The following is a 27,702-nucleotide window of genomic DNA, read 5'->3' on the forward strand; positions in this document are numbered from 1 at the left end:
TTCTATGTAAATGATGGAGCATATGACATATTTATCTATCAGGCAAATACTAGTAAACACACATTCATTCTTTCCTTCACTGTCTTTGGATTTTCTCCTTATTTAGCCAAAATTTGGGGGATTTAAACAAATGTATGTTATGATTTCTTTAGAACAGGCAAATGGTGAGGTTGAAAGTACAAAATTATTCCTTCCTTTCTTGGCTGGCTTTGTCAAGTTGACCTCTGATTGATCTAAATCTATTTAACTGAAAATACTATAAAAATAAAACTTTTATCTTACCAAGCTATCTTACCAAGCTATGCTAAAGAGGATGTATCAAAGGAATCATTGCTACTTATAAACTGCTTATTTAGTATCATGTACATTGTAATATCTTTTAAATTTCACAACTTACCTATGAAAAAATATTATAGTTGACTCTTGAACAACAACATGCTCTGAACTGCATGAATCCACTCGTGGATTTTTTCAACAAATGCAGTTGGCCTTTCAGATCCATAGATTTTCACATCTGCAGATTCAAACAATGGTGAGTGGAAAAGAGTATTTTTGCATCCCAGACCATGGTTTCACAAGATGGATTCCTAATAAAAAATACTGTTTTCAACCCACAATTGTTTGAATCTCTGGATGCCAAGAGATGACTGTAGTCAAGTTTTTGGGGTGTCAAAAGTCATCCGTAAATTTTCAACTGCCTTGATGCCCCTAACCTCATGTTATTCAAGGGTCAATTATATTATGTCCATTTTATAGCTGATGATTATCAGAATCAAACAACTTAAATTACTTGTAGAGCCCTAAATATTTTGTAAGTTTTGGAGTGAGATACAAAGTCAGGTCTGTTTGACTCCAATGTTAATGCTTCATTTTTTACATTTCTACTGCTTTAGTTGATCATTCCACATAAATCTCTCACACTCCTAAATCCTATTAAGAGTTTGCTTTTCAAGAACTCAATGACATAACAGATCATAAAATATGTTCCTTCAGTGTACATTTAAATTGAAACTGAACTGGATTTGAACTTAGGTCTTCTGACTTTGAAGCCTATGCTTTCCTCAATACAACATGTTACCCTCCACTCGCAATGATTTTTTTACCCCCAATATTTTGCCTTTCATGTGTAAGCCTTGCCTCTTTGCTATTTACTTGTAAAAAAAAGCATGTAATACCTGCTGCATACAGTTGTAATAAAGATCAAATGGCATTATTTGTGTGCCAATGTTTGTAAACTCAAGATCCTTATAAGTTTATATATTTATATTAAATGTATCACTCTCAAGATTGACCTATTGAAAAATTCATCTTCATCTCAGTCCATTCTGTCGCCAAAGATGTTTAATCATGAGACAACCCAGTTTCTTCACCTGTAAGATTTCAGTGTTGAGCTCAATTGTTTTCTGTAATATCCTAACCACCTCTAATATTCTGATGTGCCCTGAAGTGTCACATCAAGCTCCAAGGTAGAGCTGAATTTGGTTTGGAAATAAGACTGAGTCTGCATGGGAAAACAGAGATATATAAAGAAGTATTTTAATAATGGGCTTATCTAAGTAGTTTTGTTCAAGGACTCAATTTATCCAGGACAGCAATTGTCACAGCCTGTTTGTGTTTGTACAGAAAAAGTAATAAAAGCAGTTTTGTAGTCAAGAGAATATTAAGGTTTCTTCTAGGACAAGGGTGTATGTAGAGCTTCAGTATGAAATGTCTTTTGTTCCAGGCATTAAAATTTAATAGACTAGAGCTGGCTCATGAGTCATAGACATCTCCAATAAAAGAATCCACTAATCAGTATAAAAATAACTGCTCATGAAGGTTCACATCTACATGTGCCTCTCATTGAAATAACTGAATTTATCTTTACAAAAGATATCAATTATTAAAGGTTTTAGAGTGATAGAAATACTTGAATTCACTTAAAATATTGAAAAGAAGAAAAAAGAGAAGGAACACACTCTCAGTTTTGGTACCTGCACTCTTTCCAGACTAAATCCTCTAAATTTGCTTTTAACCTATTTCTTTTCTCATTACCACCTCTGACCTTTCCTTTTCTACTATCCAGTTTCCCATATCACTTCCTCCTTGTAGGCTGTTTTCAATTGGCCTTTGAAAATATTTGTCCTCACATTCAATAATATAGTGATGATTTAACAGGGAGGAGCTAATCAGAATCTCTGAGAGTTGGGGAGAATGCAAACACATGCTGTTTGAAAAGCAAATTGAACATTATAATTTCTTTATTTTCCCTTATAGTTTATTTATTTTAAAGCAAAATAATTAAACTGACTGAATTTTTATATTTATTCAAAAGTGCAAGACTACAAAGATAGAAAAACAATGCTATAAAAATTATTCTTTGATCTTGCTACTCTCCAAGATAACGACCATTTTTATTTTTGCCTTTTGGAAGAACAGTCTATATGCATAAACTCCATTTATTTTCAATCCATTTTTATACTTTCTACCTTGCTAAAATTTACCAAAATATACCTCACAGAGATATCTGACAATTTCCAATTCTAATGCTGTTAATTTTCTTACAATCTCCACAACAAGAAATTATTCAGTCCAAAATGCCAAGTAGTGTGAAGGCAGAGAAATCTTGATCTAAAAGAACTGAGAATCCAGGATAGTTGAAAAAAATCTCAACTTAGCAATCAAATACATGTGTATTAATAAAGAAAAAATATATCAGGAAAAAAACACACCATAGTTTCTAAGCTATGAATAAATATGAATAAAAAACAAAGTTTTCTGATAGGTTATCTAGTGAATCAGACAGACATAAACTTGAATTAAAATTTCCTCTTTCCATCTGCTTCCCCTTTGTAATATATATAAAATGATTTCTTCTGAATGATAAGAGTGAAATCTTGCTAGAAATCTGTAGGGTAGAATAAATGACCATTCAATAACTGCTTTTATCTTATGAAATGCTAAAAATAATGTTGACTAATAATATTGCTTTTCATTCACTAAAGAATTTTATCAAAAAGTTGGTCTGTATTCGAAAAGAAGTATGTGTAAGGTTAAACTAGACAGTCTAATAACCTTTTGTTCATTAATATCCTTACCTAAGATTCTTGAAACTATATCAATTTCATTTTTCCCCACAAAGTTTTGTGTTCCACCTTAAGAGTATGATTTAAATAACATCATCTAAAAAAGTATGCCCCCCCAAATGAGATGCAAATATGAGAGGAATTATGTGAGAAAATTCATCAGGGTGCAAAAATATTGTAAATTCTATTTAATTTTATTTATATATGAAGATAATGTTATTTTATTAATGTTTAACATGAAAATTTGCACTGGTGGTCTCAGTTCATGTATCAGTCATTTCATATACAATACAAAAATATAATAAACATTTAGAATTCCAAATGAAATGAGTCCCTCACTCTTTTTTTACCCTTTAGTATATGAGTATTCATTATGTGAGCCGAATTAAGTGTATTTATAAATACTAACATCTAATTTTAACTATATTAACCCTTAATAATGGCAGATTATTTTAGAAATATTCTTATGATCAAAGCACAGATCAAATATATATTACTAATATAAAAAGAAAAAAAAACAGAAAAAATAAAATAATATTTAATACTAGGTGAAAATCTTATTATTGAAAAGTACAACATGTAAAATGAATAATTTTAGTGTATTAGCATCTAATGGAAGGTTGCAGAAAAATCATTCTTGAACTTGAATTCAAATAAGTACAAATAATTAAATTTTGAGAACAGAAAGAATATATTTTAAAAAAACAGACTTGGTAACCTGTGGAAGGTCATCAAACATTTTAAAATACACATTTAGAAAAATAATAAACAAATTTCTGAATTAGATGAAAATGTAAATTTCCAGATTTAAGAAGCTAAATGAACAAAAAAAATTGTACAGAGAAAATAAAAGATTCTTATAATCCATATGCTGAAATCCAAAGATATTTTCTCTTCTTTATTTTCTTTTAATAATATGAATGTTTAACACAAAAGCTCTAACAATATGTTGGAGTTAATAAAATGTATAGATGTAATATACATGGCCACAATAGTATATAAAGAATGGAAATAAAATGAAACTATACTATTGGAAGGTGTTTATATTTAAAGTGAGGTAGGCCAATATTAACAGACAGTGCTTTGTGATATGCTGAGAATATGTACTGTAATCACAGAGCCACTGGTTAAGGTCTTGACCAGTTAGCTCAGTGTTAGAATATTGGCCTGGTATGTGGAAGTCCTGGGTTTGATTCCTGGTAAGAGCACACAGTAGAAGCAACCATCTGCTTCTCCATGCCCCCCTCTTTCTGTCTCTCTCTCTCTCTCTCTTCCCCTCCTGCAGTCATGGTTCCTGAGCAACTTGGCCCCAGGCACTGAGGGTGCCTTCTTGGCCTCACCTTAGGCACTAAAATAGCTCAGTTGCCAAGCAGTGGCCACAGATGGGAAGAGCATCAGCCCCATACGAAGGTTGCCAGGTGGATCCCGGTTGAGGCACATGCCAGATTCTGTCTCTTCACCTCCCTGTCTCCTGCCTCTCACTTGATTAAAAAAAAGCCATCAGTTAAAAATGCAATGACTTCATTTTTAAAAATGCATAAACACATAGTCATTAGTTTATAATGCATAAAACTTTTGCTCTTTTAATGACACTGTCCAGAAAATGAAAAGGCAAACCATACATTGGGAAATTTTTTTGCAAAATATATATCCAACAAAAAATTTGCATCCAGAAAATATATAAATCTCCCACAATTCAAGAAAACAATAAGCCAAATTTTTATACGAAAAAAAATATTTGAACAGACAATACACCAAAAAAAAATTTAGTGACAAGTACATAGAAATCCTTTCAACTTCATCAGTCATTAGAAAAGTGCAAATTGATCATAATGAAATGCTACTATACATCTAATAAAACGGCTAAAATTAAAAAAAATATTGACCATACCAAGTGTTAAGAAGAATGCAGAACAACTAGAATTGTTATATATAGTTGATGGAAATAAATATGACAAAGCAAGTTTGGTAAAGAGTTAGCCATGTTCTTATAAAAATTAAACATGAACTTATGATGTGATCCAGCAATTTTACTCCTAGGTATTGCCCAAGAGATGTAAAAACAATTGTTCAAATGAAGATTTTTAAATGAATGCTTATAGCAGCTTTACTTATAATAGTCAAAATATGAAAACAATCCCCAGATACATTACAGATGATTAAACAAATTGTGGTGCATCCTCAGAAGGGAATACAACTGGAAGGGAATAAAACTTTATAATAAGTGAAATAAATTATTGAACATACAACAAATAGCATTAAATAAGTGAGAGGAACCATATATAAAATGAAATATACTAAATGTATGGCATTTATATAAAATTCTAGAGAGGGCAAAACTCTAGTGATAAACAACACATCCCTGGATTCCAGACACCAGGTGAGATGAGGTAGAAAACAGACTACAAAAGGTTATGAGGGAAACTTTGTGATAGCATGATTGTGATAATTGTACATGACGATATACATTTTCAAAAGTCATCAAATTATATACTTAAAATTGTGAATTTTATTGTGTATAAGTTATATCTCAATAAATCTAATCCTTATTAAAAAAAACAAATAAAAACAAAGCATTAAAAAAGTATGAGGGCTAATCAGCCACACGGCATTAAAATTTACCCCTCTGCTCTACTCCTACTACTAATGATGCCTCATTAATAATATATATATATACATATATATATTATATATATATCCAGGCCCAGATGCCAGGGTATATAATTGAAAGAGCTGTTGATGTATCCAATAAAAAGATATAAAAGTTAAATTATTCATTTTGTGAGTATTAAAAACAAAGTAAAATTTAATTTCAACTTATATAAAAACTCATAGAAATACATAAAATAACTATTTTGTATGTATCAAAAAATACTATGGCAAGAAAGTCAAAATAAAGCAAGGTAAATCTTTCAGATTAAAGAGACAAGAAAAGTAAAAATGTATTATTTTGTACTGAATACTAAACTAAAAAAAAATAAAAGCTATAAGTGACTTTATTGGGACAAGTGGCACATAATGAATTTGGACTATAGATTGAATAATAGTATATTATCATTGCTAAATTTTCTGATATATATATATATATATATATATATATATATATTTGCATTTTTTTTTGCATTTTTTCGAAGCTAGAAATGGGGAGGCAGTCAGACAGACTCGGCATGCCCACCAGGGGGCAATGCCCTGCCCATCTAGGGCGTCGCTCTGTTGCATCCAGAGCCATCCTAGAGTCTGAGGCAGAGGCCACAGAGCCATCCTCAGTGCCTGGGCCATCCTTGCTCCAATGAAGCCTCAGCTGCGGGAGGGGAAGAGAGAGACAGAGAGGAAGAAGAGGGGGAGGGGTGGAGAAGCAGATGGGCACCTCTCCTGTGTGCCCTGGCCAGGAGTTGAACCCGGGACTCCTGCACGCCAGGCTGATGCTCTACCACTGAGCCAACTGGCCAGGGCCTAAATTTTCTGATTTTGATAATAATTTTATTGTATGTTGGTGAACTTCTTTTTTCTCAGGAAATAGGATTGAAGTTTTTAGTGACAATGAGGCAGTGTTGCCTTCAATTTACTTTCAGAAGGTTTATGAAAAAAACAGAGTAATAATGTAGATGAGGCAAAATGTTAACAATTAGTAAATCTGAATAAAGTGTATATAGGAGTTCTTGTATTATTCTGGCATTTTAAATAACATTAAAATAAAATTTTATTAAAGCATATGGGGGAAGGGTATTGGAACCCAAAATGAATTATATATCTATTGCAGAGTGCAGAGAATGGATAATTAGAACTAGATTTAATACAATAATAGCATGAATGGCTATTTTATATTGTTTCTGTATTTAAAGTGAAATGGAAAATTAAATTTGTTTTTACCATTGTTAAAAAACAAGTAGTATAATCATGCATTCTATTATGGGCTTTTGGGGAATTATTGATTACCTTACATCCTAAGATTCTAAATTTGTTTAAACTTTTTACAAAAAGTTTTAGCACAAAGACTCTTCTGTAAAATGTAAGAAAACAGAAGAGACAGGGCAAAGGGAACTTTAAAAATTGAAATTTAGAGTTGATAAATAAAGGTGAAAGAAAAATACGTATTCTCATAAAGAGTGTAACCTTAATTTGTTCAGAGCCCATTTGTGTGGTTGTGTTGTGGTAAATCTTAGGAAAATGAACAAATATGGAAAAAATCTTCCAGATTGTAAGATTCAGAATTCATGGTTTCACATACTGCAGCGACCTCCATCAACAGCTTCCTATTCTTCGGAGCTCTTATACTTGCACCTCCTGCTGTTCAGCAGAAAAACCAGCATCAAACACTTTTTTGTAGACCCTAAACTCAGGCTCCATTCGAGTTTCAGAGAACCAGAAAAATTGACTAGGCATTGATGGGGCATGGGAAAAGATGAGCATCAGAGTGTTGCACTGACTCAGAGGAATATTTGAATCTGAATCATGGGAAATATGGATCTCTTCCAAAGAGTGATAAAGTCTGTAAGGTTTGGGAGAGGGATGTAGTGCAAAATGATCTGGACATAAGAAAACAGCTGCGCCCCCACTTGCACAAGCAAAATTGAAATAAAATCACATAAAGTTGAGAAAGATTCACATAAAGTTGAGAAAGAACAAAATATGCAATATAAGAAGGAGAGTCTGGAAGTATAAGCCAACTTACTTGACTATAATCATTATTATAACACTCACTAGATACCTAACTTTAACCTTTAGTTTCCTTTTCTATAAAATAAAACGTAATATGCAACTCACTAGATTATTTTAATGATGAAAGAAATAATGTATATAAAACCTAGTATGATATTTAGCTTGTAATAAAGACAGAGCAGGTAGAGCATCATTATAATTAGATAACAAGCAAGTTACATATATATAACTTAAGACAATATCAAAGATCTATTTCAACATAAGTACTTCAGTTTTTCCAATCCATTTTTCTATTTATTTTCTGATCAACTACTGAGAATAGTTTGGCACCTGGGACTGATATAAGAAAATAAACAACCGAAGCAAAAGTAGAGAAATTAAAAAAGGCAACTAAAGGGAACTCTAGGATATATATAGGATATGTATTTTTTTAATTAAGGAAAATATGCAGAAAAAGAATCCAACTTCAATATGCTTCCTTCTTGAACTCTTCAAACACAATCTCATCCTCTTCTGCACAGAGACAGTGTGATCTCCTGGTAAGGAGCTCTGGTGAGGGAACAATCCGGCAGGCTACCCACTGCCCAACCATGTCACCTTGGAGATAACAGTATTCTTGCACAGGGTTCTTGTGGGGATTTAATGATTTAAATATAGAAAGAGTATGTGTCTGATATGTAGATGCTATCTGCTCAATAAAGACAAAGAAGCCCACTCAGTATTTTAATATTCTAAAATTCCAGTTATTTTGAATGTTTTCCATGATTACTAATTTGTGAAGAAAGAAAGACAGAAAGAGAGAGAGAGAGAGAAAGAAAGGAAATAAAAGTAACTTAAAGATACCTATACCCTTGGTTCTAATACAATATTTATTGTACCTTGTAAACTGCCAAGTGCAAAGCTGTAAATCCATTTCTTGTCAGCCGAGATGGGCGGAGCCCTTTTAACATAAGGGCTCTAATATGAGATTTATTGCCTTAAAGAGAAAGTTAAAAAAGTTAAATTGTTTATGTGGTAGACTAAGAGACTTTAAAATCTCTCTTTGACTTAATGATAAATGTCACACTGATGTACGAAAATGTCAGATAGCTGTTTTTCAGGTCATATTTAAAGTTTTCTCTTAATTGACAGCCTTATTTAGTAGTGAACATTTCTATTACACTTATAAAACTTTGTATTAATGCTGTGCATTTTAATGGATTTGTATTACATCTTTTATTTAGTGATCTCATTTTCAGACAGCTTTAAAACATAAAAATGGAAAAAATTTCACCATAATAAATTATTTGGGGAAAAGCTTAGATAAAAATCTAGTTGTACAGTATTCCTCAGAAAATCATTAGCAGTAGTGTTTATTTAAAGCACAGCAATTTGACGGAAGTGACTAAGGTTGGGAAGGCATGTTTAAATTTGAGAGGAAGATCTTTTAAGTACAGTCTGATTAATTTGTTTGACAGGAATGTTTAAGAGATATGGTGAGAACCAATATTCTATACATTAGTGTTCTATTTAAAAAGATGAGTTCAATGAATACTAGTTTGAATTAACAAAAATCAATATAAACTATTAATTCATTAATTAAATAGGATTTTATTGAGTACCTACTGTATGCCAGGTACCATCATAGATGTTTGAGATACTATTAATGAACAAAACAGAAAAAAAAAACAAAACAAAAACATAAGCCAAATTAAACTCTTAATCTTCCCTTTGATCAATCTTCACTTTGAGATTTTTATCCTTGGTATTTATTACCTTCCACATATTTTACTGCAAATCATGAAGAAATTACTTGATGGCATTTTGGGGAATGCTTTAAGTACTTATGAATTTAACCTAATCCCTCACTAGCATGTCCAATGCTGAAAAATGCTTTTTGGATTTTGAAGCAAGCTACATGACAGTACGTACATGGTAGAAGCATAGTGAAACTTAAACTGGGAGCTAAATCAATTGAAATATCTATCCGCCTGATCATCATTGCTTCTACTGAAGGTTATCAGAGTAGTAGGGGAAAAACAAAAGAGAAAATTGAGTATAAATAGAATTCTCTCATAGACTGTTAAATAGCTCAAATCATTGCCTATACATATAACTAGTTTATGAAGTATTGAGTTTCAAGCACTCACCTCCACAAATGCAACACAAATGGAGCAGAGACAGTCCATTTCCTGTGCGGTAATTTAAATTGACTTTACTGAAGGCATCGTCAGAGCTAAAAAAAAAAAATTTTACAAATAATAACAAATTTTATAGTTTATTATTTTTCATTTAAAAATTATTTAAAAAATCATGTTAATATAAATTTAGAAGCGCATCGTTTCTAGGATACTTTTGTAGTTAGAAAATGTATTTTGAATATCTCTATGTAAAAAATAATTAAATTTAATAGAAAACAATACTGAAAGTTTGAGAGACCATGTTTAAATTAAAGGCTCTTGTGTGTAGTTCTGTGTTCTATGTAAAATTTGAATGGTTCAGAGCACCTTGATGAATTAAAATTTATGCATATATACAAAACATAAGCATTTGATAGTAAATATATTTCCTTCACACACCAAATTTTATACCATAGTTATGGAAAATTCAAAACATTCACTTCAAAAAATTTTTAAAAGGCAATATTTGATAAAAGATTGGAGGAAGGAATATAATCTCAATGTATTACAAATTTTGCCTGAAGCAAAGTTGACTCACACTCTGACTGGGTCAGATTTGACAGATAAAGGAGGTCTACACTCTGATAGTGAACTAGGTTACAGTCTCAGGTGAGAGAAGAAGAAGTGTTAGTGACTTAATTAATGAAATCTTTGCCTTTGTTTCAACAAAGACCATTGCCCCAGAAGGGCCCTGGAGAGCCATAGGTTGCCTTTGGAAAGAACTGTAAAGCTAAAATTATTGACCTCTTGAAGTCCCAAGACATTTTTCAGTAGAAATGAATTCATATCCCTGGCCTCCCAGGTCAGTTTCAAGCTGCCTCCTGTCTGTCTAAATCTCTAGAAGCTTTAGTGAGATAGCAAGGTCTCTGGTGAGTGAGTCTTCCGTATCATTTGTAAATCACTTACATTTAAAAGATAGTGTAAATTCAGAATATTATCATGCATCCAGTTAAGGGCTTCAAAAGCTACTGGAATTTTGAAATAAAAAAAGATGTTATTCTTCATAGTGCTGCTAAAAAGGAGAGAGTCTAAATCTAGGGACATGGAAGGATCTCAGTGAAATGCTTTAATTAGTAATGGTAAACCAGTGGTTTTTTTCATATTTAGAAAATTTTCAGATTTTCCCACTCTCCTCACTTTCTTTCTTTCCATGTTCAACTTCCCAGCAGCACAGTCCACATACAAATACACCTCAAATTGACAAATATACCTCAGCTTGCTTTACAATGCATTTGTAGAAGTAAAATTAACCTCTATGAGTCATTTTTACAAATGTTAGTAATATAATGTAGTAAGGAGCCCAGAATTTCATGAAAAATACTTTACATATGAACTACCTTCTACCTGAATTTTCCTCCAGCTCAATAAATGGTGCAAAATATAAAATATTTCTGATGAAAATACCACTATATAAATGTCTGCCTAAAAGGATCCTAATTATAAGCAATATAGATAACTACAGTGACTTTACAAAATAATATGATTTTTGAAAATGTGTGAACTTTTCTTGTACCGGATCTTTAAACTCTCAAAGCTAATTGTGTTATAGATGTTTGGAGAAATTAATCTAAATAGGTAATACTAAACAAAGAGCACTCAGCAACCCACGCTTGGGAATGTATTCACAATGGTCTTTGTGGTTATGATTACAAATAATATCGGTTTTCTGAAAAGCTGAACTCTACTTTTAAAGCTGGGTAGATTGAATTCTTCTCTGAAAGTTTGTAGGACATCAGTGTCCTTAAATAAAAATGGAAAACAACAACAAAAACCTATTACTAGCAATTGATGATGTTGATTGGCACTGATTCAGGAGCTCTTAGCTGCTCTGGCTTTTCTTCCTATGTCTTTCCATTATTCAGCAAAAAACAAACAAACAAACAAAAAAACAACACAATAAGATAATAAAACAGAAGAAAAGTATTGGAGTGGGGGAAGACAGAGAAACTTTCTGTTTTTTAAAGAACTATATTATATAGTCCTGGCTGGCTGGCTCAGTGGTAGAGTGTTGTCCTGGCATGTGGAAGCCCTGGGTTTGATTTCCGGTAAGGGAACACAGGAGAAGCAACCAAATGCTTCATCAGCTCTCCTTCTGCCTCTCTCTCTCTCTCTCTCTCTCTCTCTCTCTTCCCCTCCCTCAGACCTGTCTCTCTGAGCAAATTTGCCCCAGGTAATGAGGCTCTATGGCCTCACCTCAGGTGTTAGGAAGAGGTTGGTTGCTGAGCAACTGAGCAGTGGCCCCCGATGGACAGAGCATTGCCCAGTAGGGAACTTGATGGGTGGATCCTGGTTGGGGTGCATGCGGGAGTCTGTCTATCTGCCATCCTGCCTCTCACTTAAAAAAAAAAACTGGCGAGATGACGTCAGAGTAATGGCGGGGTAGGAAGTGATACCGATAAATCTCCCCCAAAACTCAACAAGATCTTCAACCAGAAACAGAAAAACCTATACTTGGAGCTTCCAGATGCTTCGCAATACACCCAAAGGTATGATTGAGTGAAAAATTGGCTAAATATATAACCAAACCCCGAAGGAAATAGGGAGTAAGAAATGCTCTGCCTTCCTCACTAACCTAAACAGGGCAGCTTTCTCTGGTAACTGTGAATATAGAAACTGAGGCAGGCAAAGGGGGTGAATAGATCCAGGCCGCCGTGGCACAAATGGCCGAACCAGGCTGTGGCACGGAGATCCAAGCCGAGGAAAATCTGATCCTGTGGCAACCCGGGCAATACAAGCTAACACTCGCGGCAAACCCAAACAAAGAAAGACAAGCGGAGCGGCCATTTTACCCGGTCTCCTGGTCGGTGCGCAGTTAGTGGGCGAGAATTTCTTCCTAGGCCCTGAGAGTGGGTGCCCGTGTTGCCCCACAGAGAGGCAGGGTCAGAGGCCTTCTGTGGGCCAAGGGCAGAGTCTCTGGGCAGCCCCAGTGCCCTGGGAAAGCCACGCATGGGAGGGAGTGAGAACTAATTCCAAGGGTGGAGATTTTCCATGCTGGAGGGGGTTTCACTCAGAGGGAAACGCGGCCGGCCTCATATCCGGGTTTGCACGCGCAGATAAGGAGTGAGCGATTCCTCCGAGTGCCTCGGCAGTGCGCCCGTGTTATCGCACAGAGGGGCAGAGTCAGGGGCCTTTGTGTGGGCCAAAGCGGAATCTTGAGCCTCCCCAGCGCCTTGCAAAAGCCGCGCACGGGGACGGAGCGAGACTCAATTCCAACACTGCAACTTTTCCCTGCAGTTGGGGGTTTCACTCAGAGCGTGAAACTGCTGGCCGGATATCCTGGTCGCAGACAGTGAGTGAGAGTTTCCTCCAAGCTCCCCGGAAGTGGGTGCCCGCTTGTGTTACCGGACAGAGTGGCAGAGCCAGAGGTCTTTGAGTGGGCGGAAAGCCCGCCTGATTATGCTAGCAGCTCTGACTGACTGAGCCTTACCCAGAGCCCTGTGCTGAGTGGAAATAGAGTGGGGAGTTGCCAGCTCTTTGAGCCTCTTACTATCCAGGCAGAGGCAGCAGCAACCCCATAGCTGGATTATCAGACTACTAATTGAGGAAGGAAAGACTAGGAGAAAGGCTCCAGGAACACGGACTCAATCACTGTCGGAGCCTATAAATGCTAATGAGCTTCGACTGCCAACGAGACTAAAGCACAATACATGACATTGCCATAGAGACTTATCAACTGCAAACCTCTACCTGAGCATGCCAAAGGGGCAGAACCCGGGGTACAGAGTCACCGACCAGGAAGAGGGAGAGAAAAGAAAAAGCAAGAAGATAACCTCTCAAAATCAAGAATAATCTGCAGACTTTATAACCTATCCCATTTTATTATATTTGTTCGTTTGTTTCTCTTATCTTCATTCTTGATACTTTTTTTTCCTCCTCCAATTTGGCCGATTAACTCTCTACCGGTCTTACTCTCTCCTCTCCTTGAACTACACTACCCATAAGTGTTACATCTCCCATTATCTTTTCTCTTCTCTTCCTTTCTCTCTATGAGGGTTGCACTCCAAAACCCTTAACTCTCTCTCTCTCTCTCCTTTCTTTTTTCTTCTTTTAGTGGTCCCCTCTTTTTTTCTCTCTCTCTCTTTCTTTTCTCCCTCTATATTAGTTTCTTCCTTTCTCCTTTACATCTCCTCTCATTCAAACCTCAATAACAAACAAATTATCTTATCTGGGACTCAAACCTATGTTTGTGGCATTTTGGGGGGGTTTTACTTCACCTTTTTAACTCACTAGCAGTGCTCCCATCCCTGGCTCTCCATATTATCTAGTTCTTGTTCCACTACATACAATAGTAATTTTTTAATTTGTCCCCCCATTTTTCCGTTTTTCTCTTATTCCTCTCATCATAACTCTTAGACAACCAACACCTAAAAGCAAATCATTTTATTCTTGACCTAAATTTTTTGCTTATTTGCTTCTTGTGGGTCCATATGCTATTTTTTTTTTTTGCCCCTTTATTACTTTTCCCCAATTCAGGCCCTCCATCACAGGCATTGTTTGTTATAATTCACAGTCCACCACAAGATTTTCTCAAGAAAGAGGGGAGAGGGGAGGAGAGGAAAAAAGGAGGGGGGGAATAATTTTCTTTTTTTTAATTTTTATTTTATTTTATTTTTCTTTATTTCATTATTAATTTTTTTTAAAAAAACAACTCTTTTCAATTTTTTATTTTTTTAACATTTTATTCTTTATTAAATCTCATTAATACTATTAACAAAACCACCCTCAGATGCCATTAAGGAAGAGAAAATTGAATATCATGGATACAAAAGAAAGAGAGGTAACACAGCTAGATGAGGAAAAATCTATGGAGAAAAAATTTAATATATTGGAAACCTTGGAGCTAATGACAGAGAATTCAAGATAGAAATCCTAAAAATCCTCTGAGATATACAAGAAAACACAGAAAGGCAATTTAGGGAGCTCAGAAAACAACTCAATGAACACAAAGAATATATGTCCAAGGAAATTGAAACTATAAAAACAAATCAAACAGAGATGAAAAACTCAATTCACGAGCTGAAAAACGAAGTAACAAGCTCAGCTACTAGAACAGGTCAGATAACAGAGAGGATTAGTGAAATAGAAGAAAAGCAACTTGAGGCACAACAGAGAGAACAAGAAAGAGACTCAAAAATTAAAAAAAAATGAGATAGCCCTACAAGAATTATCTGACTCCATCAGAAAGAATAACACAAGAATAATAGGTATATCAGAGGGAGAAGAGAGAGAAAATGGAATGGAGAACATACTCAAACAAATAATAGATGAGAAATTCCCAAGCCTGTGGAAAGAACTAAAGCCTCAAGTTCAAGAAGCAAACAGAACTCCAAGTTTTCTTAACCCCAACAAACCTACTCCAAGGCATATCATAATGAAATGGACACAAACCAACAGCAAAGAAAAAATTCTCAAGGCAGCCAGGGAAAAGAAGAATACAACATATAAAGAAAGGCCCATTAGATTATCATCAGATTTCTCAGCAGAAACTCTACAAGCTAGAAGAGAGTGGACACCAATATTTAAAGTCCTGAAAGAGAGGAACTTTCAGCCACGAATACTATACCCATCAAAGCTATCCTTCAAATACGAAGGAGAAATAAAAACATTCACAGATACAGAAAAGATGAGGGAATTTATCATCAGAAAACCCCCACTCCAGGAATTACTAAAGGGGGTTCTTCAATCAGATACAAAGAACAAAAAAAAACAGAGCCACAAGTAAAAGCTCCAAGAAGAACACAATAAAACCAAATTTAAACTGTGACAACAACTAAAAGAAAGAGGGGGAGAAGATGGAGATTAACAGTAGCAAAGGACGATGGAGAGCAAAAGTACTCACAAAATAGTTTGCTACAATGAACAGGGTAGGGACCCTTTTCATTACTCAAAGGTAACCACCATTGAAAAAACCACCACAGAAGCACATGAGATAAAAAAAGATAGCAACAGAGGAAAGATGTATGGAATACAACCAAATAAAAACAAAAGATATAAAAACGAAAGAGAAGGATCAAACAAGACACAAAACTAACAGAAAGCAAGATATAAAATGGCAATAGGGAACTCACAAGTATCAATAATTACACTAAATGTAAATGGATTAAACTCACCAATAAAAAGGCACAGAGTAGCAGAATGGATTAAAAAAGAAAATCCAACTGTATGCTGCCTACAGGAAACTCATCTAAGTAACAAGGATAAAAACAAATTCAAAGTGAAAGGCTAGAAAACAATACTCCAAGCAAATAACATCCAAAAAAAAGCAGGTGTAGCAATACTCATAACGGATAATGCTGACGACAAGACAGGAAAAGTACTCAGAGACAAAAATGGCCATTTCATAATGGCTAAGGGGACACTGAATCAAGAAGACATAACAATTCTTAATATATATGCACCAAACCAAGGAGCACCAAAATATATGACAGCTACTTATTGATCTTAAAACAAAAACTGACAAAAATACAATCATACTTGGAGACCTCAATACACCACTGACGGCTCTAGATCGGTCATCCAAACAGAGAATCAACAAAGACATAGTGGCCTTAAACAAAACACTAGAGCACCTGGATATGATAGACATCTACAGGACATTTCATCCCAAAGTGACTGAGTATACATTTTTCTCCAGTGTACATGGATCATTCTCAAGAATTGACCATATGTTGGGCCACAAAAACAACATCAGCAAATTCAGAAAATTGAAGTTGTAACAAGCATATTTTCTGATCATAAAGCCTTGAAACTAGAATTCAACTGCAAAAAAGAGGAAAAAAATCCCACAAAAATGTGGAAACTAAACAACATACTTTTAAAAAATGAATGGGTCAAAGAAGAAATAAGTGCAGAGATCAAAAGATATATACAGACTAATGAAAATGACAATACGACATATCAGAATCTATGGGATGCAGCAAAAGCAGTGATAAGAGGGAAGTTCATATCACTTCAGGCATATATGAACAAACAAGAGAGAGCCCAAGTGAACCACTTAACTTCACACCTTAAGGAACTAGAAAAAGAAGAACAAAGACAACCCAAAACCAGCCGAAGAAAGGAGATAATAAAAATCAGAGCAGAAATAAATGAATTGGAGAACAGAAAAACTAGAGAAAAAATTAATAGAACAAGGAGCTGGTTCTTTGAAAAGATCAACAAAATTGACAAACCCTTGGCAAGACTTACCAAGGAAAAAAGAGAAAGAACTCATATAAACAAAATCCAAAATGAAAGAGGAGAAATCACCACGGACACCGTAGATATACAAAGAATTATTGTAGAATACTATGAAAAACTTTATGCCACTAAATTCAACAACCTAGAAGAAATGGATAAATTCCTAGAAAAATACAACCTTCCTAGACTGAGTCAAGAAGAAGCAGAAAGCCTAAACAGACCTATCAGTAGAGAAGAAATAGAAAAAACCATTAAAAACCTCCCCAAAAATAAAAGTCCAGGCCCAGATGGCTATACCAGCGAATTTTATCAAACCTTCAAAGAAGACTTGGTTCCTATTCTACAGAAAGTCTTCCAAAAAATTGAAGAAGAAGCAATACTTCCAAACACATTCTATGAGGCCAACATAACCCTTATACCAAAACCAGACAAGGATGGCACAAAAAAAGAAAACTACAGACCAATATCTCTAATGAATACAGACGCTAAAATACTAAACAAAATACTAGCAAATTGAATACAACAACATATTAAAAAAATAATACATCATGATCAAGTGGGATTCATCCCAGAATCTCAAGGATGGTTCAACATACGTAAAACGGTTAATGTAATGCACCATATCAACAAAACAAAGAACAAAAACCACATGATCTTATCAATAGACGCAGAAAAGGCTTTTGATAAAATACAACACAATTTTATGTTTAAGACTCTAAACAGAATGGGTATAGAAGGAAAATATCTCAACATGATAAAGGCCATATATGATAAACCATCAGCTAACATCATATTAAATGGCACTAAACTGAAGGCTTTCCCCCTTAAATCAGGAACAAGACAGGGTTGTCCCCTCTCTCCACTCTTATTTAATGTGGTACTAGAGGTTCTAGCCAGAGCAATCAGACAAGACAAAGAAATAAAAGGCATCCATATTGGAAAAGAAGAAGTAAAGGTATCATTTTTTGCAGATGATATGATCCTATACATCGAAAACCCCAAAGAATCCACAAAAAGACTACTAGAAACAATAAGCCAATACAGTAAGGTCGCAGGATACAAAATTAACATACAGAAGTCAATAGCCTTTCTATATGCCAACAATGAAACAACTGAGAAGGAACTCAAAAGAATAATCCCCTTCATGATTGCAACAAAAAAAAAATAAAATACTTAGGAATAAACATAACAAAGAATGTAAAGGACTTATATAATGAAAACTATAAACCATTGTTAAGGGAAATCGAAAAAGATATAATGAGATGGAAGAATATACCTTGTTCTTGGCTAGGAAGAATAAATATAATCAAGATGGCTATATTACCCAAAGCAATATACAAATTTAATGCAATTCCCATCAAACTTCCAATGACATTTTATAAAGAAATAGAGCAAAAAATCATCAGATTTATATGGAACTATAAAAAACCCCGAATAGCCAAAGCAATCCTAAAGAAAAAGAATGAAGCTGGGGGCATAACAATACCTGACTTCAAACTCTATTATAGGGCCACGAGAATCAAAACAGCATGGTATTGGCAGAAAAATAGACACTCAGACCAATGGAACAGAATAGAAAGTCCAGAAATAAAACCACATATATATAGTCAAATAATTTTTGATTAAGGGGCCAACAACACACAATGGAGAAAAGAAAGCCTCTTCAATAAATGGTGCTTGGAAAACTGGAAAGTCACATGCAAAAGAATGAAACTGGACTACAGTCTCTCCCCCTGTACAAAAATTAACTCAAAATGGATCAAAGATCTAAACATAAGACCTGAAACAATTAAGTACATAGAAGAAGACATAGGTACTCAACTGATGGACCTGGGCTTTAGAGAGCATTTTATGAATTTGACTCCAATGGCAAGAGAAGTGAAGGCAAAAATTAATGAATGGGACTACATCAGACTAAGAAGTTTTTGCTCAGCAAGAGAAACTGATAACAAAATAAACAGAAAGCCAACTAAATGGGAAATGATATTTTCAAACAACAGCTCAGATAAGGGCCTAATATCCAAAATATACAAAGAACTCATAAAACTCAACAACAAACAAACAAACAATCCAATAAAAAAATGGGAAGAGGATATGAATAGACACTTCTTCCAGGAAGAAATACAAATGGCCAACAGATATATGAAAAGATGCTCATCTTCTTTAGCTATTAGAGAAATGCAAATCAAAACGGCAATGAGATACCACCTCTCACCTGTTCGATTAGCTGTTATTAGCAAGTCAGGTAATAGCAAATGTTGGAGAGGCTGTGGAGAAAAAGGAACCCTCATACACTGTTGGTGGGAATGTAAAGTAGTACAACCATTATGGAAGAAAGTATGGTGGTTCCTCAAAAAACTGAAAATAGAACTACCTTATGACCCAGCAATCCCTCTACTGGGTATATATCCCCAAAACTCAGAAACATTGATACGTAAAGACATATGCAGCCCCATGTTTATTGCAGCATTGTTCACAGTGGCCAGGACATGGAAACAACCAAAAAGCCCATCAATAGATGACTGGATAAAGAAGATGTGGCACATATACACTATGGAATACTACTCAGCCATAAGAAATGATGACATCGGAACATTTACAGCAAAATGGTGGGATCTTGATAACATGATACGAAGCGAAATAAGTAAATCAGAAAAAAACAGGAACTGTATTATTCCATACATAGGTGGGACATAATAGTGAAACTAAGAGACATTGATAAGAATGTGGTGGTTAGGGGGGGGATGGGGGAATGGGAGAGGGATAGGGGGTGGGGAGGGGCACAAAGAAAACAAGATAGAAGGTGACAGAGGACAATCTGACTTTGGGTGGTGGGTATGCAACATAATTGAACGACAAGATAACCTGGACTTGTTATCTTTGAATATATGTATCCTGATTTATTGATGTCACCCCATTAAAAAAATAAAATTATAAAAAAAAACTGTATAAACTTCAGTTTAAGAGAAAAACAGGGAAGAAGCATTTTTTTTTGAGCTAACTATAATTAATTTAATACTAGAAGAAGGAAAAGATGAGAGCACCTCTGTAGCAATGAATCCTTGAGAAAATTAGTTTTTCAATGTGTTCCTTTAATATTATAGGGTGGTTTCATGTTTTGAGAGTAGAAAAAGCCATTTCAGCATGGTAGGTAATTCATAAAAGCTTGGTCCTTAGATTTACACCAGAATTAAAATCCTATCCTGTTTTTGCCTATTAACTACTTTTTTATTTTTCTTACTCCAATTTGGGCAAGTTATTTAATCTCTTCAAGCCTCAATTTCTTCAATTATAAAAATTTTTAAATAATACATATGACATTGTGTTTTTGTGAAGAATAAATGTGGTTATGTGCTTACCACTACAGTAATCGGCACATGATGTTACCCATAAATAGTTATTTTATTGTTATTACTATTATTATCAAGTTCCCTGTGAATATACAACTTTTTTTGTAGTCTAACTTGTCCAAGAATTTTAGCACTGTTTTCAAACTAAGTTTAACCTTCATTGACCTTTCACATTTTATACAGCCTGTAAAATTTCTTGATTTTCACAATCAATTCTATAGATGTAAGTATGTTATATTCACAGTAACTGTTAGTCAGATCTTGTCTTCACTGTGTTTAGAAATGGCCACCAAGTTTGTTGTTTTGAACCTAGCACTTACCAGTGATTTTAGAGCAACTACGAGAATCATGGTTTTGTAATACAATTCCAGTGACATTACACAGTAGGGAAACTACTTTCAACACTGGAGAGACTAAAGAAACAATAAATCCAAGTGGGGAAAAAAAAGGTTGTGCTGAAAACCATTTTATTGAGAAGGAAGAACCAATCCATTATCTAACTTTGTTAATGTGTTTAATCAGTCTGGCACAAATACCTACTGAACAACATGAGTTTCCTCTCAGTTCTTAGCACTCACTTCAGATTGCTTTCAACAGTCTACCTGGTATTCTACTTGAGGTAAACAACTCACTAATTCCTGGATATCTTTAGTGCAACTGTCTTGAAAATATACAGGTTGAGAAGGTCCTGCAACTTAACCTTCATATTCATCCTATTCTCTACTGACCTGTTCAGTTTTACAAAGAAAGTAAACAATAAATAAATAAACAGAAAATAAAAAATGTTAAGTTCAGTGCTTTAGCTAAAAAAAGAATAACATCAAATGAATATTTGTCATTTACATATATAAAATTGAAACCATGAGTTATATTCATGAGTTTTTATTCAATGACCATACCTTAATTAATTCACTGAAATTTAAACTAGACTTGACCATTCTGAAGTAACTCAGTATAATATAGTCCTAAATAGCTCCTAGCTGTTTCCTGTTGCTTTTGTCCTCCTCTTGAATTCTACAATCCTTGAATTCATGCAACTTCTATTAATGCCAACAAAATGAACCAAAAGAGAATTAACTCCCACAGTATCTGGCAGTCAAGTGCAATTTTAATAGTACAATTTTTATCTTAAGTTTAATAACTGGAATGTAACTTTAAAAAAGAGAGTTACTTTGGAACTATATTTGAATCTTAATTCTCACTTCCCACTAATTTCTAGTTAACTGTTTCTGTTTTGATACATGCAATTAAAATATTAAAGATTTTAAAACAATCAGTCCTAGGAGAGACATTTCATTTTCTTTTCCTTTGCCTCTTCTAAAGCAACTGTGTATGTCAACTTCACTGCCAATTGAGCACCACTTATGTATTCTATGCCCAATTTATTTTTTAATTTTCCCTTACATTTTTCATCACCTACCATGCCATACTGTAACTTAACATATCCTAATGAGTTCATAGTGCTTGCTGGGGCATAAATGAAGTTCCTAATTAAAATGAAGTCACAATTATGAATACACTTCTAATTCTGTCCTTAATCATTAAAAATGGTAGTTCTGTACCCAAAGGTTACTTTCTTTCTTGTAGCATAATGAACTTTTCTTAGCCTTTACCTTTTATCTAGAAAAGTATGCAGTTTTGTGATCCAATTAAACTTCTTTCTCATGACCTCATCCTTTCAACACAATATCTGACATGATCACAAGTGGGAACTTATTAAAATATAACATTTGAACAGTTGGCTAAGAGAATAAATACATTGCTATCCAAAATATTGAGATAGGTCGATATATTTTTTAAATTAATTTATTGTCTGGAACTTAAGGAAACGCCAAGGAATTGGAAAGAAAGCAAGAATTTGTTATAAATTACCTAGTTCTCAAATTGATAATTTATTGTATTTCCCCATGTATAAGGTATACATTTTTTGGAAAAAATTTGGAGTCTAAAAATTGGGTTTATCTTATACAGTGGTTGTAGATTTTTTTTTACTTGCATTTCCCGCTTTTTCAAGCTGATGAGGAGTTGTATAAATTTTATGATGAATAAAACTTGAGTTCAATAATTTTATGTAATACATTTTTTTTTCAAATTTTGGGCCCCAAAATTAAGGTGCATCTTATACATGGGGAAATACAGTTTGTTTCAAATGGCTGATTGTAAGTTCTTGTGTAGTTCTTTGTGGACACTGCTTATTTTCCCCCCAAATAATAGAAATAGAAAAATCATTGGCCCTGGCCAGTTGGCTCAGTGGTAGATCATTGTCCTGCTGTGTGAATGTCCTTGGTTTGATTCTTGGTCCAGGCACACAGTAGAAGTACCCATGTGCTTCTCTATCCCTCCCTCTTTCACTTCTCTCTCTCTCTCTCTCTTTCTCTCTCTCTCTCTCTTCCCCTCCTGCAGCCATGGCTCGATTGAAACAAGTTGGACCTGGGTGCTGAGGATGGCACCATGGCCTGCCTCAGGTACTAAAAAGAGCTGAGCAACGGAGCAACACCCCAGATGGGCAGGGCACCACACCCTAGTGGGCTTGCGACATGAATTCTGGTTGGGGTGCATGGGGTGTCTGTCTCTCTGCTTCCCCTCTTCTCACTGAATTTAAAAAAAAGAAAAATTACCAATAAAATCTATTCCCAAGATATATTCCTATAAAATATTCAGAAATGTGTTTGTCTAATATCTCCCAGATCAAACCTGCAAACTAACAATATAAAATATATCATTCATTCATTCATTCATTCATTCATTCATCCAATAAACAATTATTGAGGTCTGGTGGCAGACAGAGCAAGAATAGCTATGGATGATAAAATTGGGACAATAATTCTTATCTCATAGGATTACTGTGAAGTTTAAGTGAATTAGATCTCATAAGATTTTTGCAAATACTAGCTGCTATAATGATTATTTTTCCTAAAGAACTGATATTGATTATTTTAATTATTTTATTGTCTTGCTTTGCATTTGAGAAGGGGAATTATGAGTAAGAAAGAAAAGATGGAGGCAGTATGGGATAGAAAAGAAAACAGACAAGAATAAAAGAGGGCAAGTTAGAGTGAGATAGCAAGCTAGACACAGAAAGACAGAAAGGGAGAGAGAGGGAAAGGTTGAGAGTAAGCAGTTTCATAGGGATTTTACAAGGTATTACTGTAAAATTTCATTCAGAACTCATTTTACCTAAGCAAAAAATAAAAAAATAAAAAATAAATAAAGTAGGAAGTAGGATGGTAGGGAGTCTTGAGATAATGCGAATTAACTGGTTTTGGTTTGAGGTATTTTTGTTGTTGAGGTTTCTATTTTATTTAGTTGCAAATTAGCACCATGCACTAAACAAGCTAAATAATACTTTTACTTTATTTTAATTTTGTAAGATGACATTTCCTTCTTCAATATTCTACTTAGCACCTTGATAAGGAATTTTCTTTTTCTTTTTTTCTTTTTTTCTTTACAGAGACAGAGAGGGAATCAGAGAGAGGGATAGATAGGGACAGACAGGAACAAAGAGAGATGAGAAGCATCAATCATTAGTTTTTTGTTGCGACACATTAGTTGTTCATTAATTGCTTTCCCATATGTGCCTTGACCGTGGGGCTACAGCAGACCGAGTAACCCCTTGCTCAAGCCAGCGACCTTGGGTCCAAGCTGGTGAGCTCTGCTCAAACCAGATGAGCCCGCGCTCAAGCTGGCGACCTCGAGGTCTCGAACCTGGGTCCTCCACATCCCAGTCCGATGCTCTATCCACTGCGCCACTGCCTGGTCAAGTTTGATAGGGAATTTCAATCTTAGATAAGGTCAGACTAAAATGTTTCTGGAGCTATTCATTTCATAATAGCTAAATTTTGTAATTGGTTATAGTTCTGAAAAAGTGGATTCCTAGATGATGTTTTATTAAGGAGATAAGCATCATGAACTCTAACAGTATCCAGAGGAAGTTTTCAGGGAGAAAATAAGAGTTTAGGTATATCTCAGAAAGCCTCCTTCATTTTTTTCTCTCTCTTTTTAAAATTTCCTCTCTGTCTCATGAAACAGAGCATTTTCTGATTATTTTTGTTCATTTATTAAGTCAAATCAATTTTAAAGTAAGATGTTATTATTGGCCAAAGTATAGCTACTCTATGTCAAAAAAGATTTAAATGGTTTTTTAAAAATAGGGGTCTTTTGGTTATGTTAACAAGCCATGGTATTGGAAAATTATAACTTCTCTGGAATATTGTCATAGAGTTTCAAATTCCATAATAAAAATCAAGCAGATAAAGTAGGGTTTACAGTAAATTAGCCACACACAGTTCTAAAATTTCTAATGAATTAAAAACATATTGCAACAAAATGATTTAATTGGAAACCTTCTAAAAGTTGGTTGTGGAGAGCTACCATACAAAAAGATGGCTTCCATTTCAAAGATCATGGAAGGGTACACGTACGGCCAGGAGGTGGGAGTAGGGGCACAGATATATTCTTCTGCTCCCACCCCCAGGGACAGTTCTATACATAGGCTATAGCAAATCTATGGAGTGGCATAAGGAAAATAACAGTTTTTTAATGACATGTCTGACCCATACCTTTTTCCTATTCCCAGGTTGAGGACCAAGTTCGTGAAGATCATACACTGAATTTTAAGTCCAGTTGGATGTCATCCTAGTACAACCATACCAGTTGTGTAACCTAGTGAAAGCTGGCTTAATTGGATTAGCCTGATTTTCTTCAAATATAAAATGGCCATTGCGATATCTGCTTCACAGGGTTGATAACATATACAATGATAATTAGTTTTTAAGTAACTTTGTTGATTATTTACTATGTGCCAGTCACTGTGCTGAACGAAGCACTTCACATATACAGGGAGGAGGGGAAAAATTAGTTTTACAGTTGTGAGTAAGCAAAACAAAATTTATTCTTACATTATTTATTTATTTATTATAGTATTATTTATTACTAATAACTTAGTTTTGTCCATGCCTAGCATGTAGTAGTCACTTAGTTGTTTGTTTTCCTTTCAACTGCTGTACAAATAGTATTAAAAATAAATAAAAATATAAAGTCAAATATAAATAAAGATAAAGAGGCTGTTTTTAGTGAACACATACAAGTGGTTAGACCTATCAATGGATAACAACAACAACATGAATTAAGTGCTATTATATTGATAAACATAAAGAGCAGACAGAGTACCGAAGAGGAAACAATAAAATGATAGTACTCCAGTGTGCACATCTGTCTTTCCTTCTTCTGCCTTCTCTTTTTTCTCATCTCTTCCTTTCACCCATCCATTAGCTCAACAAATGTTCAAAGTTATGCATGACAAGTTTATTGTGGAAGAAGAAGGAACATTGCATTTCATTCCTCTTCTTTCTCATATCAAGATCTCAGCTCAAAGGTTCTATTAATTGGCATAAGTAAGATAATGGTTTAGCTCTTTTTGTCTTTTTAAAGTTTAGTACTATATTGTTCTGTATTATATTGTGGGAAAATCTATACCAAGAGAATGTGTATTGAGCTGACGGAAAGAAGCCCTGGTACACAATAGTATGAATATCTCTTTTAATGAATAGAATAGGTATCTACCATAAATGCCAGAAAGAAGTTTGTTAGCAAATGAAAACAAAACAAAACAAAAATTCAGAAAAAAAAATCATTGCTGCTCCACCCTTATTGTAGTGTTCAAAACTTCTTTTGGGTCATCTTATACAGTTTTTCTATAATCTACATGTTTAGAGAAAGCCTGAAGTTGGGCAGCATAACACAATTGTTAATCACAAAAGGACTTTTTACACTATGTAAGACATGAATAAAGATGTGGGGGAAAAAGATTCTAACACTTATTTGAAACTTAAGATGTCCTAGATACTTATTTAAATGTGATTTCATATAGTATTATATCTTCCTAACTACCCTTAAAATTTTGGTGTGAGCCATTGATTAAGACAATTTATATTTTCAGTACTCCATTCTTTTCTTTCTTTGTAATTCATCAGTTTATTCTAGAGAAAAGAAAATTCTGTGAAATTCACCCTAGCCATAATTGACTTTCTTTCCCACATGATACTATGTCTTGATGGGATCAAATAAAGCAGAATACCGTGTATGTGTGTGTGTGTGTGTGTGTGTGTGTGTGTGTGTGTTTGCTCCATTAACTCTCTGTGGATCATATTGGTTGCCAGCTTTCTGCTCTCACGTTCTTCAGTCCTTCACTAATATCACCTCAGGCAGAGTTCTCAGTGTAACTCAGGTATCTTTCTAGAAGTTTAGTTTTCAAATGTTAGCAGAAGTATAATTTTAACAGCAGGCAAAAGTATTACCTGGGGAGCTTGTTAAAAATTCAGGTTTCTGGAAGTCATTCGCAGAGATTCTTATTCATTTGATGCGGGGTAGAATCATGGAATCTAAATTTTAGCAAGCACTGCTGGCTACTCTACAGCATGAGTTGCTTAGCCCATGGAGAAACGTGATTCTAAGGTTATGGTAATCCTCTCCTAAGCTTCATTAGTATCACTTCTGGCTAATTGAACATTTCTGTAGCTTCCTTAATGGCTTAAGCACCAGGCTACCAGTCTTACTCTCTACAAAAAGCCCTACTTTAATTCTCAGGGAATTTGACACCCATTTTGTTGAGCCTTCTAATATTCTAATCCAGTGATTTTCAACCATTGTGCAGCAGCAGACACAATGGTGCATCACAAGAATTTTTAAAACACAAAATACCTAATTATTTAATCAGGGGCACTGACCTCTTTTCTCTTAGGTTGTCAAAAAAAAAAAAAAGAAGAAGAAGAAGAAGAAGAACAATAGCCAACACAACAATAGCTGTTGAGCATAGATGAATTAAAATTATACCTATTTTTTTTGTCAGATCAGCAAAAAATATATTTTTTGGTGTGCCACAGAATTTTAATATATGACTGGTTTATGTGTGCCATGAAATAGAAAAAGTTGAAGATTGCTGTTCTAGTCTGAAAACTCATTGGAGCTTTATTAATCATAATCTTTAAAATTTATATTTCAAATATTTGCATCATCTTGAAGTGTTCTAACATTTACATTTTTTACTTTTGAAAACACTGTCTTTACATAAAAATAGTTTACACTAACTTTTTCACCTTCTGATTTTTAATAAACTATTTGTTAATCCCACTTGGTAATGAAGTCTGCAGTCTTGCATACTGCCCTATTTATCCAATCAATCATTGTAATAGAAACCTCCAATTATTCAATGCCTATTGTGTGTTACACCCTGTACTCAGCAGTTAATTGACATCATTTAGTAGATATCCTGTGAGGTTACTAACCTCATTT

The 27,702-nt window shown here is 34.4% G+C and overlaps 1 protein-coding gene across 2 annotated transcripts in view; it reads right to left on the reverse strand.

The window, feature by feature from the left end:
- The window catches only part of TNNI3K (TNNI3 interacting kinase), a 317,917-nt gene that overhangs the window by 286,912 nt on the left and 3,303 nt on the right, over nt 1–27,702 (reverse strand). For both annotated transcript variants that reach the window (XM_066268883.1, XM_066268884.1), the window contains exons 3-4: nt 9,854–9,939; nt 8,603–8,700 (exon numbers count right to left, since the gene is read on the reverse strand). In XM_066268883.1, the coding sequence (XP_066124980.1) occupies nt 8,603–8,700; nt 9,854–9,939 (184 nt within the window). The remainder of the gene's footprint in view (nt 1–8,602; nt 8,701–9,853; nt 9,940–27,702) is intronic.

The sequence above is a fragment of the Saccopteryx bilineata genome, chromosome 3 (assembly GCF_036850765.1).
Source record: "Saccopteryx bilineata isolate mSacBil1 chromosome 3, mSacBil1_pri_phased_curated, whole genome shotgun sequence".
In the NCBI taxonomy this organism is placed as follows: Eukaryota; Metazoa; Chordata; class Mammalia; order Chiroptera; family Emballonuridae; genus Saccopteryx; species Saccopteryx bilineata.